The 12,199-nt window shown below is 54.4% G+C and overlaps 1 protein-coding gene across 2 annotated transcripts; it reads right to left on the reverse strand.

Annotated features, from left to right (window-relative positions):
• Nucleotides 1-4,173: 4,173 nt before the first annotated feature.
• Nucleotides 4,174-8,365, reverse strand: UBA52 (ubiquitin A-52 residue ribosomal protein fusion product 1). Of its 2 annotated transcripts, none has more exons than XM_044456008.1 (5): nt 8,259-8,365; nt 6,621-6,742; nt 5,668-5,754; nt 4,837-4,939; nt 4,174-4,391 (listed from the first exon to the last, which is right to left on the reverse strand). In XM_044456008.1, the coding sequence occupies exons 2-5, from the start codon at nt 6,721-6,723 to the stop codon at nt 4,298-4,300; spliced, it is 387 nt and encodes a 128-aa protein (XP_044311943.1). In that variant the 5' UTR covers nt 6,724-6,742; nt 8,259-8,365; the 3' UTR covers nt 4,174-4,297. The 2 variants fall into 2 exon arrangements, with proteins under 2 accessions (XP_044311943.1, XP_044311945.1); XM_044456010.1 differs by having other exon boundaries at nt 6,621-6,747; nt 8,260-8,305.
• Between the last annotated feature and the right edge of the window lie 3,834 nt (nt 8,366-12,199).

Raw genomic sequence — 12,199 nt, forward strand, 5'->3', positions numbered from 1 at the left:
TGGGGGGATCAGGGACTGCAGCTCCCAGGATGGGCCACCGGAGGGCGACCTCAAGGGGGAAGGTTTGGCCCCATGGGGGGATCAGGGACTGCAGCTCCCAGGATGGGCCACCGGAGGGCGGCCTCAAGGAGGAAGGTTTGGCCCATTGATGGGATCAGGGACTGCAGCTCCCAGGATGGGCCACCGGAGGGCGGCCTCAAGGAGGAAGGTTTGGCCCCATGGGGGGATCAGGGAGTGCAGCTCCCAGGATGGGCCACCAGAGGGCGGCCTCAAGGGGGAAAGTTTGGCCCTTTGATGGGATCAGGGACTGCAGCTCCCAGGAAGGGCCACCGGAGGGCGGACTCAAGGGAGAAGGTTTGGCCCCATGGTGGGATCAGGGAGTGCAGCTCCCAGGATGGGCCACCGGAGAGGGGTCTCAAGGGGGAAGGTTTGGCCCCATGGTGGGATCGGGGACTGCAGCTCCCAGGATGGGCCACCAGAGGGCGGCCTCAAGGGGGAAGGTTTGGCCCCATGGTGGGATCGGGGACTGCAGCTCCCAGGATGGGCCACCAAAGGGCGGCCTCAAGGGGGAAGGTTTGGCCCCATGGGGGGGATCAGGGAGTGCAGCTCCCAGGATGGGCCACCGGAGGGCGGCCTCAAGGGGAAGGTTTGGCCCATTGACGGGATGCTGCCCCCACACGGCAGAGCTCATGGCTTCATTGCAGTACGCAAGCCCCTTTGCAGTGACAAGGCCGTGACCCATGAAGGGGCCCTTTTAACTAGGAGAGCACCAACCCAACCAGCATCTTCCGCATACCCGTGGAAAGGAGGCGCAGAAGGATTCTGCTCCCTGGGACCAATCCGGATCGCCCCACCAAGGGCTGTCGTGGAGTGACGCCTGTCCAGAGCGAAGGCTTTTCCCAGACCCCATCCTGAATTAGGTTGACCACCTCTAGGAAACTTCAAGGGTTTGGGCTGCATAGAAGATGCATTTGTAAACCCCAAATTTGACACTGAAAAACTGCTTTACAGAACTGCTTTCCATTAGTTTTAGATCAAAGCAATTTGTTCCGGTGTTAGTGACGACCTATAAGGCCCTAAATACCTGAAGGAGCACCCCTTGAGATCTGAGGTGGGGGTCCTTCTTCGGGAGGAGGGTAGCTACTCGGAAAAGGGCCCTTTTGGCGGTGGTGCTCTGCCTCTGGAATTCACTTCCCAGGGAGGTGACCTGGATTGTCAGTGTATTCTTTCCAGCGTCGGGCAAAGACCTTTTTATTCTCCTGGTATTTGAACAATTGGTTTCGTCCTTGATTTTACTATTTTAGATGCAGTGTGCTTCGTGTTACGGTTTTGTTCTTTGCTTTCTGTTCCCTAAAAGCCATCCAGAGAGTTTTTAAGTAATGGACGGCACAGAAAAATTTTAAATTAATATATATTTTACTCATTTTGCTGTGCATGATAGTGTTTTCGCACTTTCTGCTGCAGATCATGTATTAGTTTCACAATGCACCAGTCATTTCATGCTTTTAATATTTTCTGAGATGCCGCTTGCACCACTGTGCCATTTGAAAAACAAAGTTCACCCCCAACACACACACCCTTGCCTTGGCAGCTCCATGATAAGGAAAGAAACACAAATCCAAACTGTGTTTGGCAATAACGTACTGCATTTGGGCCACGCGCCTCAAAGGAAAGCTCAAGTTGGGAGTTCTTCAGAAAACTCCGTCGCAGTTCTCCAACTTGGAGCCTTCCAGGTGTGCTAGATACGCCAACTACCAATTGCCATGGTTGGCTGGGAATGATGAGCCTTGTAGTCCAACACGTTCTGGAAGGCAGCAGGTGGTGAGGAAGGGCTATGAATAAAGAGCACAGTGGTATCTCTGCTCACAAATGCCTCAGTTCACAACCGAACCGGATTGCGAACAGAAATTTCTGAAAAATTTTGCATCAGGCCGCGAACTCCATCAGGTGCCGATCGGCCCGTCTCCCCCGAGCATGCCCACAATCGCACCCATCTGTGGCCGCAATCACGGTGGCGCTTGTGCAGGGACGGCGGGCACGATCACGGCTGTGCTGGGGGGGCGGGGGGAGATGGCTGCGGTCTTTGCTGTCACTTTGCTTCACGTTTTTGTGATTAAGAAAGTTGCAGAACGAGTTAACCTTATTTACATTGACCCTTCTGGGGAAATTTGACTTGGCTCGCGACCAGAATCGTGGAACGGATTAAGTTCGTGCGCCCAGGTACCGCCGTACCTTCCTCTGAGGTGAGAATGGCAAGTTCAGCACCGCTCTGCCCCGCAAGCACAGAGCCTCTGCTACTTTTTCTCCTTGCCTTCCTCTAAAGCACAGCTTGATAGTCAGGGCTGCTTGGATGTATTTCACCAAATTATTTGGACGTCTGACAGCGCCACCCTGTAGCCTACTTGGAAGACCCTCTGAATTTTACTCTTGGGTAAAATGCAGACAAGATCGTAGACTTAAGATGTGTCCACTCTGAAGTCCCACTGCTTTCACAAAAATTCCCCTTGTTTTAATGTTCGTAATGTCATTTTGCAAGGTTCTGTTGGACTCAAATGAATCCCTGTAATTCAGTTGGGCTTGCCTTAACCCAAGTGGGAAGGCGGGTTGCATTAAGTGCAGCTGCTTCTTACTTGCTCAGGTGAGGGGAAAAGCCACCTGGGTTGCTCCAGGTATTCTGGACTACGATTCCCACCTGCCCCACATCATATGCCCCCAGTCAGAGAGTAGGAGAAGTCGACCAAACCATCTGGCATGCAGTGCCATCACCCAATGGGCCACTTGCCTAGAGACCCTCTAGAACGGGGGGGCCAGTTCACTGTCCCTCAGACTGTTGTGGGGCTGGATAGTTCAAAAAAAAATGAATTTCAATGCAGTGCATATTAAAAATGAATTAAAATTAAAATGAATTAAAAATTTTAAAAATAATTAAAAAATAAACATGTTTGCTCGGCTTGCTTGGGCTGCAGCAGAAGCCCAAGATGAGGTTGGGAAGAGCAGGTCCCTATTCAAGGGACAGAGCTACAGTGTCCGCGATCGTGCTGTGGGGTGGGGGCAAAGACAGGCGCGATGTTGTTCCTGCAGGGAAGGCGGGCGCGATAGCCGCCATCTCCCCACCCCAGCACAACTGTGATCCCGCCCACCTTCCCTGGGCGACCTCGATCGTGGCCATCTCCCCACTGAGCACGCCTGCGCCGGCTCAGCGCTTGACTCGCTCGGAGATCGTTTTCTCTGAGCGAGTCCAAATGCTCGGACACAGGCCAGATAAATCAGCATGGCGGGCTGGATCCTGCCTGCGGGCTGTAGCTGGAGGACCCCTGCTCTACAACAGGGATCCTCAAACTCTTTGAACAGGGGGCAAGGCGGAAACGGGGAAGGGAGGGGTTGCAGGGCGAGGCACCAGTTTGCAGACACGAGATCGTTTCCAGGCGAGTCCAAACTGATGTTCTTGTGGGCAAGCAGCCACCAGGCATGCACACAGGGAAACGACCTCCTCGCAAGCAAGCCCCATGGGCGCCTGGTGAGAGCAAGACCTGTGAAGTGGGCCGGTGAAAAGGGCACGGCAGGCCGGATCCGGTCCGTGGGCCTTAGTTTGAGGACCCATGCACTAGAGTATCTTTCCCAGAGTTGATGCTCCTCAGATGTCTTGGGACTACAGCTCCCAGCATCCTGCACAAGCCTCGCTGCTGTTGCTGCTGCTCTCCTTTTCAGGAATGGGTAGAAGAGACCACATCCCTGGAAGGGTGGCAGGAATCGCCAGAGCCTTGCGCCTCCTTGCAGTTTAATCAATAAACAGCAGCAAACCACCAGCCATCCGTGTCTACTCGGAGCAAAAACCATGCGGTATTTGGCCAGCGTATTCTCATGGTCACACGGCACCCTTCCTGCGGAGGGTAGAGAATAAAACCAATACATTTCTCTTGCTCCAGCTGGAGTCTGGCACGCCACCAGCACCTTTAGCCCAGCCTGGTGCCTGCTCAGGGCAGGGGACATCCACCTGCAGCGTGCCTGGGCACCTGCCAGAAGCAGAGCCGCACACCTGGCAGACAAAGGTTGGGCTCCGGGCAGGAGCAGAGGAGGGTGGAAGGCAGGCCGGGCCCAGAAGCGACGCCGGGAAGACTCAGGCCCTCCTCATGGAGCACTCAGTACGAGGACAATGAAGAGGTGGAGACAGGCTTCCTTGGAGCATGGAAATTTTAATTCATGAGGAGGAAAATGACTTTCCTGCGGACATGATCAAGCCCTTCGCTGGCATCAAGCCGATCCAGAGAAGGGAGAGAGGGAGATTCGGCCGTGCTCCTCATTTGACCTTCTTCTTCGGGCGCAGGTTGTTGGTGTGGCCACACTTCTTCTTGCGGCAGTTGACGGCACGGGGGTGCAGGCGGGCGTAGCACCTGGATGGGGAGACATGAGGCTCAGGAGAGCCAACCCGACCGGCTTCCCTTCAGGGGACTGCTCTGCAGGGCAGCCTGGTTTGCCAGCACAAAGCAGGCTGAGGAAGCCCTGCAAGGGATTCTGGGTATGAGCTCCAGCTCTAGCAACGGGGGAGGGGGGGGACAGCCGCAGGGGTACCCCTGCACCCCCCAAAAGTGGCACGGCCGCAGCCCCCAACCATGCCGGCCACCTGGAGCTGCAAGCAGGAGGCCCTTTGTTGCTTCTGGAATGGGGGCAGCTGCAGAAACGCTGGGAAGGGTCGGCAACTTGGCCCCAGAGGAGAGCTCACCACAAACACCTCCAGGCCCAACCCCCCACCCTGCTGAGCCGGAGCCTCTGCCCCATGCTGGGTGGGACAGTCCGCCCGCGGCCAGCCACCCCCACCCCCAACGCAGCCCCACGTACTTGCGGCAGATCATCTTGTCGCAGTTGAACTTCTGGGCGAGCTGTCGGAGGGACGGCTCGATGATGCCTCCGCGGAGACGCAGCACCAGGTGGAGGGTGGACTCTGCCGAGGAGAGAGGCAGGAGCTGCCTGAATCGGCCTGCTGTGGCGCCCTGAGCGGCAGAGGCGTTTCTGCCCACCCGGAGACCCAACTTGAGGGGGGGCGCCAACCCCCGGGGGACTGTGATGATTCGGGAACGTGGACTGCAAACGGCGTGCTGCCCGAAGGCTCCCGACTCGGGCAAGAGACAGGATACTGCCTCAAGCTGACCCAGCCACGGGAGCACCTGCTCTGCGATTGACCTGCTGTTCTTTCTACCTCGTTTTCAAGCTTCTCGTATCTTTCTCCTCTGATCCTGCATCCGGGAAACGCACACCAGTGGAGACTGCCATCCCCCGCTCTACCCTTTATCCTCACAAGCCTGAGAAGAAATGGTCACCGGCTCAGGGGGGGTGAGATGTACAGTCCCAGAGGACTGGAGGGTGGCAGGTTAGGGATGGCTGGCCTGGCCTAAGCCCCCTTCTGCAGCCAGGACACACTGCGCAGGCACCCGCAGACCGCAGAGGGCACTCTGGACCGCGAGTCCCACTGGCCCTGACCCAGCTGCTCTTTCTTCATTGAACTGCAAGGAGGGCCCACGGCTAGAGGGAAAGACAGGAAGAGAACTGCTCCTCATGTTCTGTCTCCTTATGGCTGTCAAAAGCGAGGCGCCACATGGGAAACTGGGCATGACCAACTGGCAGGGCCACTTCTGCCTCTGAGACCGCAGTCGCTCCGCCTCAGAACCGTACCTTTCTGGATGTTGTAGTCCGAAAGAGTTCGCCCATCCTCCAGCTGCTTCCCTGCGAAAATCAGACGCTGCTGGTCGGGAGGGATGCCTGTGAAACAGAGATTTTTCACGAGGGTCAGCATGTGATACTGGGAGGGGGGGGGGGGGAAGCAGCTGCCACTGGACTTAAACATTCTGCTGCCAGCCTTGCCCGATGTGAAGGGCTTCAGGGGGGTTAGATTTCATTCCCGGCATCCTCCAGCCACAGTGAGGAACCAGGACTGACGGATGCTGCAGCCTGGAGAGCAGCAGGCCGAGGAAGGCAGGTCTGGTGGCAACAGTTTGGCCACAACACTCTACAACATAGTGCAGCACAACCCGGGGGGGGGGGTCCTTTTCTGACAATATATGTGGTCATTTTATGTATTTGCTATTAATGGACACATTAAGGTCCGAGGAAAAAAATGGAAAAGACTGTTCCCCTGACACACTTTTAAATAAACCTTTGCCCAGAATGTTTCCATCTTTCCCACTCTTCCATGTGCCTGTTTATTACATTTATATTCCATCTTTTCCCTCTTGCATGGAACTGAAGGTGGCTTAAATGCCCCTCCATTTTTGTGAGGCAGGTGACTTTTCAAGCTTTCAATGGGGGCCTGAACCTGAAGCATCCGAGTCCTGCTCCGATCTTTTAACTAGGTCCCCTTGGGCCAAATCAAGTTATCAGAAAAGGTTCAGAAAGTACCACACAACCCGGGGCTCATTAACTCCCCAACAGCAGGATCATCCCCCCAGAAGTTTAAGTTCTGCTAGCAAGGTTCTGTTTTGAATGTCAGCAAAAGGGGGAACCAGTCTCAACCCCCACCAACAGCAGGGCCCTTCTGGTGGCAGTCCCTGAACTTCAGCAAAACTCAAGTTTTGCTCCTTGATGCAAGTGGCTCATTTGGAAGGCACTGGCGTTCGGGGTTGACATACCTTCTTTATCCTGGATCTTTGCTTTGACATTCTCAATGGTGTCACTGGGCTCTACCTCAAGGGTGATGGTTTTGCCAGTCAGGGTCTTCACGAAGATCTGCATCTTGGCAGCCGAGTGTTACCTGGCGGAAGAGACATGTGAGGAGAACAGTATCCTTACCTCCATTTTACAGGAAAAGCTGGTGCTGATTGAAATGTGGGGCTTTATACTACGGGGCTAAACTATCTCTTATTTTATGCAATGGGGGCAGCGGCAATGTGGCACTCCTGCATTCCGGTCTTTAACTCCCAACAGCACAAGCAAGAGTGAGGGCTCATGGGAGTTGTAGGCCAAAACACCTAGGGGGCCACGAGTTGAGTAAGCATCCCATGATTCACTGTGTGTGCTTAGGAAGAGCTAATATAATAGATATTAACTATCCTATTGCAATGTATCTTCATTTATTAACCGCAAGTGACCACTGGTGTTTCCCAAAAAAGGCAGTACTTAGACTGTCTCTCTATGTATTTCTATATATTTACACAAGCAGCTACACATAATAGTGCGCACATCTAGACTTCTAGATAAGCTCATTCACCTACTGAAAAATCTCTCCATTATATGTAAGGTAGATTTTATACAAAAAAATCTAATTTTCCCAATTAAATTTATACATATCAGTATATCAACACATCACTTCTGTCTCCCAAGAGCTCTTTCTGTACATATATCTACATACATGAACTATAAAGGTTTCTCATGCACAAGAGACACACAGTCACAAGTCTTCCTCCATGTGCTACAGCAGAGAAATTCAATCTCTCTGGATAAAGTGCTCTCACATGGACCTCTCAGCCCCAGTCTATCTCTAGATCCACCTCTGTTCCCATCTATTTATATACCACGTGCTTTAATTACATATTTATACGTTTTCATGTAATATTTAGGTACCATAATTAAGTGCAATATAAAATTGCAAGTCAGCCCTTCCAGACTACAGATCGTTACTCTCCCTTTCTTTCACACATGCCACCATCCCCAACTGCGCATATTTTACATGCGAGGTAATTTTATCCAGTGAGAAAGCGAAAACTGTCTGGGCTGCAACCTATATAGCTTCCGATCTATACCGTACACGGCATATCCCTCGCTGCCCACGCTTTATCCGTCCCGGCGCCAAGCCAAAGCCTTTTTATTCTCCCAGGTTTTCATCCAGCATGTATTTCAACTAGTTGGCCGCAAGTACTGGCACTTAGGATCCCTTTTTAACCTACCTTACGATCGTGCTAACGGTTTTAACATATATTTTGCATTTTTGTCTTTCTTACGCCAAGCCTCCTGACAGCCTACAATAATTTGACAATACTCGCTGAATTACAATAACCGGACGCGATCGAAGGCATTTAAAGAAATAGGGATCGCGACCGGGATCGCGCGCGCCTGTCAGGGCCGCCCGGGGCTTCCGCGCTCGGCGCCGCGTGGAGCCCGCGACCGGGGGGGGGGGGGGGGGCGGCGGGGGGCGGGCGAGCGGGGACCGGGCCCGGGCAGGCCTCGTCGTGGGCCCCGAGCGGAGCCGAGCCCCCCGCCGCCGCCGCCGATCCAGCCCCGGGAGGGGACCCAGGCGTCCGAGGCGCGGCGCGGCGCGGCCCGCCACCCACCTTCCACGCGCGTCCAGCGGCCTGTCCTCGCCGAGCGGAAAGAGCGAGCCTCGGCCGGAAGCGGAAATAAAGGCCACTTCCGGCCGGCCCCCGACACGTCACAGGCGTCGCCAGGGCGAGCGTGGTCCAGCCCCTCCGCGCGAAGGCCCCGCCCGCTCCTGCGGCCCGCAGAGATACGCACGCGCGTTGGGGAGGCGTCCCCTGGCTGGGGGCGGGGCGTTTCCGAGGCTGCCTGGGCGGGGGGAGGAAATGCCGCTGGCAGCCCCCATCATCCCCAGCCAGCCTGGCCGTTGTTCCGGCTGGGTGCCTGGGACTGCCGTTCCCGCTTTCCCCAGCCAGCGTGGCTGCTGCTCTGCCCTGCCCTGCCCTCCCGGGTGTCGAGTCCAGCAGGCAGGGCGCCGATGCTCTCCGCGTGCGCTGCACTGCAGTTCCCATCAGCCACAGCTAGCCCGGCTGTCTCCTGCCCCCCCGACGCACGGGGCTGCAGCTCGCTTTCCCCGCCGGGAACCGCCCCGCCCTGCGCGGTACCGCAGTTCCCACCATCCGCAGCCAGCGCAGCCAGGGCGCGCCAAGGCTCCTCTCCGGCGCCTCCCTCGGAGGAAGGCAGCGCCCCGCCGCGCAGGGCTCTTCCTAGCCGGGAGAGGGCACCCGCTGGAGCGAGCATCGCGGCCTGCGGCGGTGGGCGCAGAGTGCCTGGAAAGCGCGCTTGTCACGCCGCCCTTGCTCCGGAGCAAACTTCTGCTGACGGCGGGGCTGGCCGGCGCTGATGCACGCTGCCAACTCGTGGCCCCGCTCCACCAGTAGCAGCTGCAGCGGAATTCCAGTCCTCACGATTCGGAGCAAAAAGCTGATTTTCACGAGAGGCAGCGGATCGATGGGGATGTGCAGATTCTCCAACTCTGGCGCTTGCTTGTCTCTCCCATGTGATGAGCGTGATAACAAAGTGTCTCAGCAGCAAAGCGTGGTTAAACGATGACATGTGAGAGCCAGTTTGGCGTCGTGGTTAAGAGCACGGGACTGGGACTCAGGCGATCCGGGTTTGAGTCCCCGCTCGGCCATGGAGCCAACTGGGTGACTCTGGGCCAGTCACAGACTCTCAGCCCAGCCTACCTCACAGGGTTGTTGTTGTGGGGAGGAGATGGAGGAGGAGAATGATGTAAGCTGCCTTGAGCCCTTTGTAGGAAAAAGGCAGGATATAAATCGCAATATAAATAAATAAAATAAATGTGCAGCTTATCATATCATCTGTACCCAGCCACAGGAACAAACAGTTTGTTAACCAACTATGACTCATGAATAGAACACAGGGTTTGTTTTTGGGTTGTAGACTGTGGGTTGCTCTCACTTAAGAGACCATAGGTGGTTGTCCTAGCTGGGTTATGGCAACATAACCCTAAGGTTCACCTCACATTCATACTTAACCTTTGTGGGTTCCTGTGTTGTCACAGGAGCCGATTGCTCTCCAAGATTTCAGATGGGCCTTTTCCCCCAGGAATTAAACTTCTGCACATGAATTTGGTGGCACCCCACTGGGAGTTTGACATTTCTCTAGCTGCCACACTGCACTGCTCTGGATTGAAGAGGAGTCCCAGATAAATTATAGGGCGGATCTCCTTCTGCAGCAGGCCTGTTGAAGGGAGTTCTCAAGGCATGGCCGAATACAGCCAGTTCCTGAGCTGGGGAGCTGCTCCATTCACCTGAAACTCCAGAGCCAGCGGTGCGCATCCAGGGTACCCACCATATTGCCTGCACACGCTCCCAGTTTCCCCCCCTTCCTGCCTCGGGGGTCCACGCCTGAGCCACACGGCTGGTTGGAAAACCAAATCTCCCCAGATGAAACAAGACGGCAACCACAGCGAGGAAAAAGCACCGGGGAACGTGGATGATGGGTGTTGAAGGGCAGCAGGAGTGCACGAAGGAGAACAGGGGAATCGCAAACACTCCAGTTCTTACTGGTCGGGTCTGATTGCTCTTCCTGAACCACCGGCTAAAGTTTAATTAAGGCCCAGTTTATGCAGGTCACAGACTCCTGAGCAGCCATTCGCCAATCTGTGGTACATGCTGGTCATTCCAACCCAGAGATGAAGAACAGGCTGTGAATCCAAACTGGGCTTCTCAGGCTCAGCTGGCGCTCGCTCAGAATCCAGCCCTCAGAGCCCAGGACTGGCCTTACAAACATAAGGACCTCTGTCCTTTGACACTCTCTGAGCGACCCCGGCTCTGTTTTAGTACGATGGGAGCCACCTCATCCTCTTTCTCGATGCTGTGTTGATGGAAGTACACCAGAAGAGCCCTCAAGCTGGGTCAGGCCCAGGGGGCTGGGTAGCCCATCCTCCTGTTCCCGTACGATTTTGTCCCCAGGAAGCCCTTCTTCCCACCATTTCCCCCACTAGCTGCTGTGCATGGGCTTGCTGCTGTTGGGGCTGGAGGGGGCAAAGAGTCATCAGGTCTAGTAGCATGGTGCAAGCAGGTGAGTAGACAGACAGACCAGCTTCCATAAATTGGAAGAATGCCATCAATTTTGGTTCCCTCCCCTCCTTTTGAGGGTTGTAAAGGGGCACAAAGGCTACTGAAAAATCAGGGCGGCCCCATTTGTGCCCGATTCGCCAGGCCCGTGAAGGGTACAGTTTCCAGCCTGATACACTTCAGGAGGGGCTGGGACAAGAAGTGCCAATCCACAGGTTTTTTTCATGGCTGGCCCCTGGAATGGGGAGTAGCTGTGAAGCCTGTGTGTTGTCCCCACATCCGGAAAACCGGCAGCATGTCGGTAACCTGACAGTTGCTTCAGGAACTAATTCAAGCCACGATCAATCATGGTGCAAAAGAATATCTGGGGAGCCAGCCGTGGCGGAAGAAACATCTGGGGCGGACTAAATAAATAGCATTCCAAATTCTTCAGCACGGACTGTCTTGACCCACATATTTGCCTGGAAAAGTATCACAGAGCCTGGGCTTATCTGCACTCCAGCTCTGGATGGGTGTTAAATTAAGGGAATTTATTTATTTATTTATATTGCAATTTATATCCTGCCTTTTTCCTACAAAGGGCTCAAGGCAGCTTACTTCATCTTTCCTCCTCCATCTTCTCCCCACAACAACAACCCTGTGAGGTAGGTTGGGCTGAGAGTCTGTGCCTGGCCCAAAGTCACCCAGTTGGCTCCATGGCTGAGTGGGGACTTGAACCCGGATCCTCTGAGTCCCAGTCCCATGCTCTTAACCACTACACCACACTGGCTCATTAGGGAAGTCGTTAGCAAAAAGAAGTCCCTTCTCTTCTGCACGGTGCTTCCTCCTTTTCTCCATGTGGAACTCTGCTTGCGTCACCCGCAGCTTAGTGCCCAGCCTGTTTATTGATTCCTTTGGGACAATTTTCCCATGCTAACAGAGATGGGCAGGCCATGGTACACAAAATGCTCGCTGTACTGAGAATAGGCAGAATGCATCTCTCTGCCCTTGAGAGAAATTCTAGCTCTGGGGTTCTTGTGATGCCAAGTATGGCTGGCCGCAGCCACTGGGACAGTAATTTTCCGAAAGGGGACGCCCTCCTAGGGTGGCCATTTTGTGAGCGTGCCCATGACACAGCCTCAGAATTCCAAAAATGCCCAGGAATGACCCTGAGCCTAGCTCTCCATGGCCAATAAAAGAAACGTAAAAAAGTATTTAAAAAACCAGAACACAGGCAACAAGCATAAAAATATTAAATGGGCGCTTTAAAAAATGAAGAGAAGGAGTAACATGGTTGAAAAAAAGGGGTCTTTCGTGTAGTTGAACATGTGTTCAGTGAACTTCAATATGTATGTAAAACCGGCCTAAAACTGGCTAGCGACTGTATGTCACAGCAAATTTCTAGCTGGTCACATTTGCTGAACTTATGCAACGTTGTGGGATATTTGTGAATATTCTAACTTAGAAACATAGAAACAGGGCGAGTCAGAAGGAGC

The sequence above is a fragment of the Varanus komodoensis genome, unplaced genomic scaffold, assembly GCF_004798865.1.
Source record: "Varanus komodoensis strain SLA01 unplaced genomic scaffold, ASM479886v1 scaffold80, whole genome shotgun sequence".
Taxonomy (NCBI): Eukaryota; Metazoa; Chordata; class Lepidosauria; order Squamata; family Varanidae; genus Varanus; species Varanus komodoensis.

Bases quoted from the DNA above. Each gene is read 5' to 3' on its own strand.
- UBA52 (XM_044456008.1), bottom strand. From the start codon at position 6,723: ATGCAGATCTTCGTGAAGACCCTGACTGGCAAAACCATCACCCTTGAG. The intron at 5,755-6,620 runs GTATGTCAACCC...TCTGTTTCACAG, and splicing joins AAAGATCCAGGATAAAGAAG to GCATCCCTCCCGACCAGCAG. The intron at 4,392-4,836 runs GTACGTGGGGCT...CTCCCCATCCAG, and splicing joins GACAAGATGATCTGCCGCAA to GTGCTACGCCCGCCTGCACC.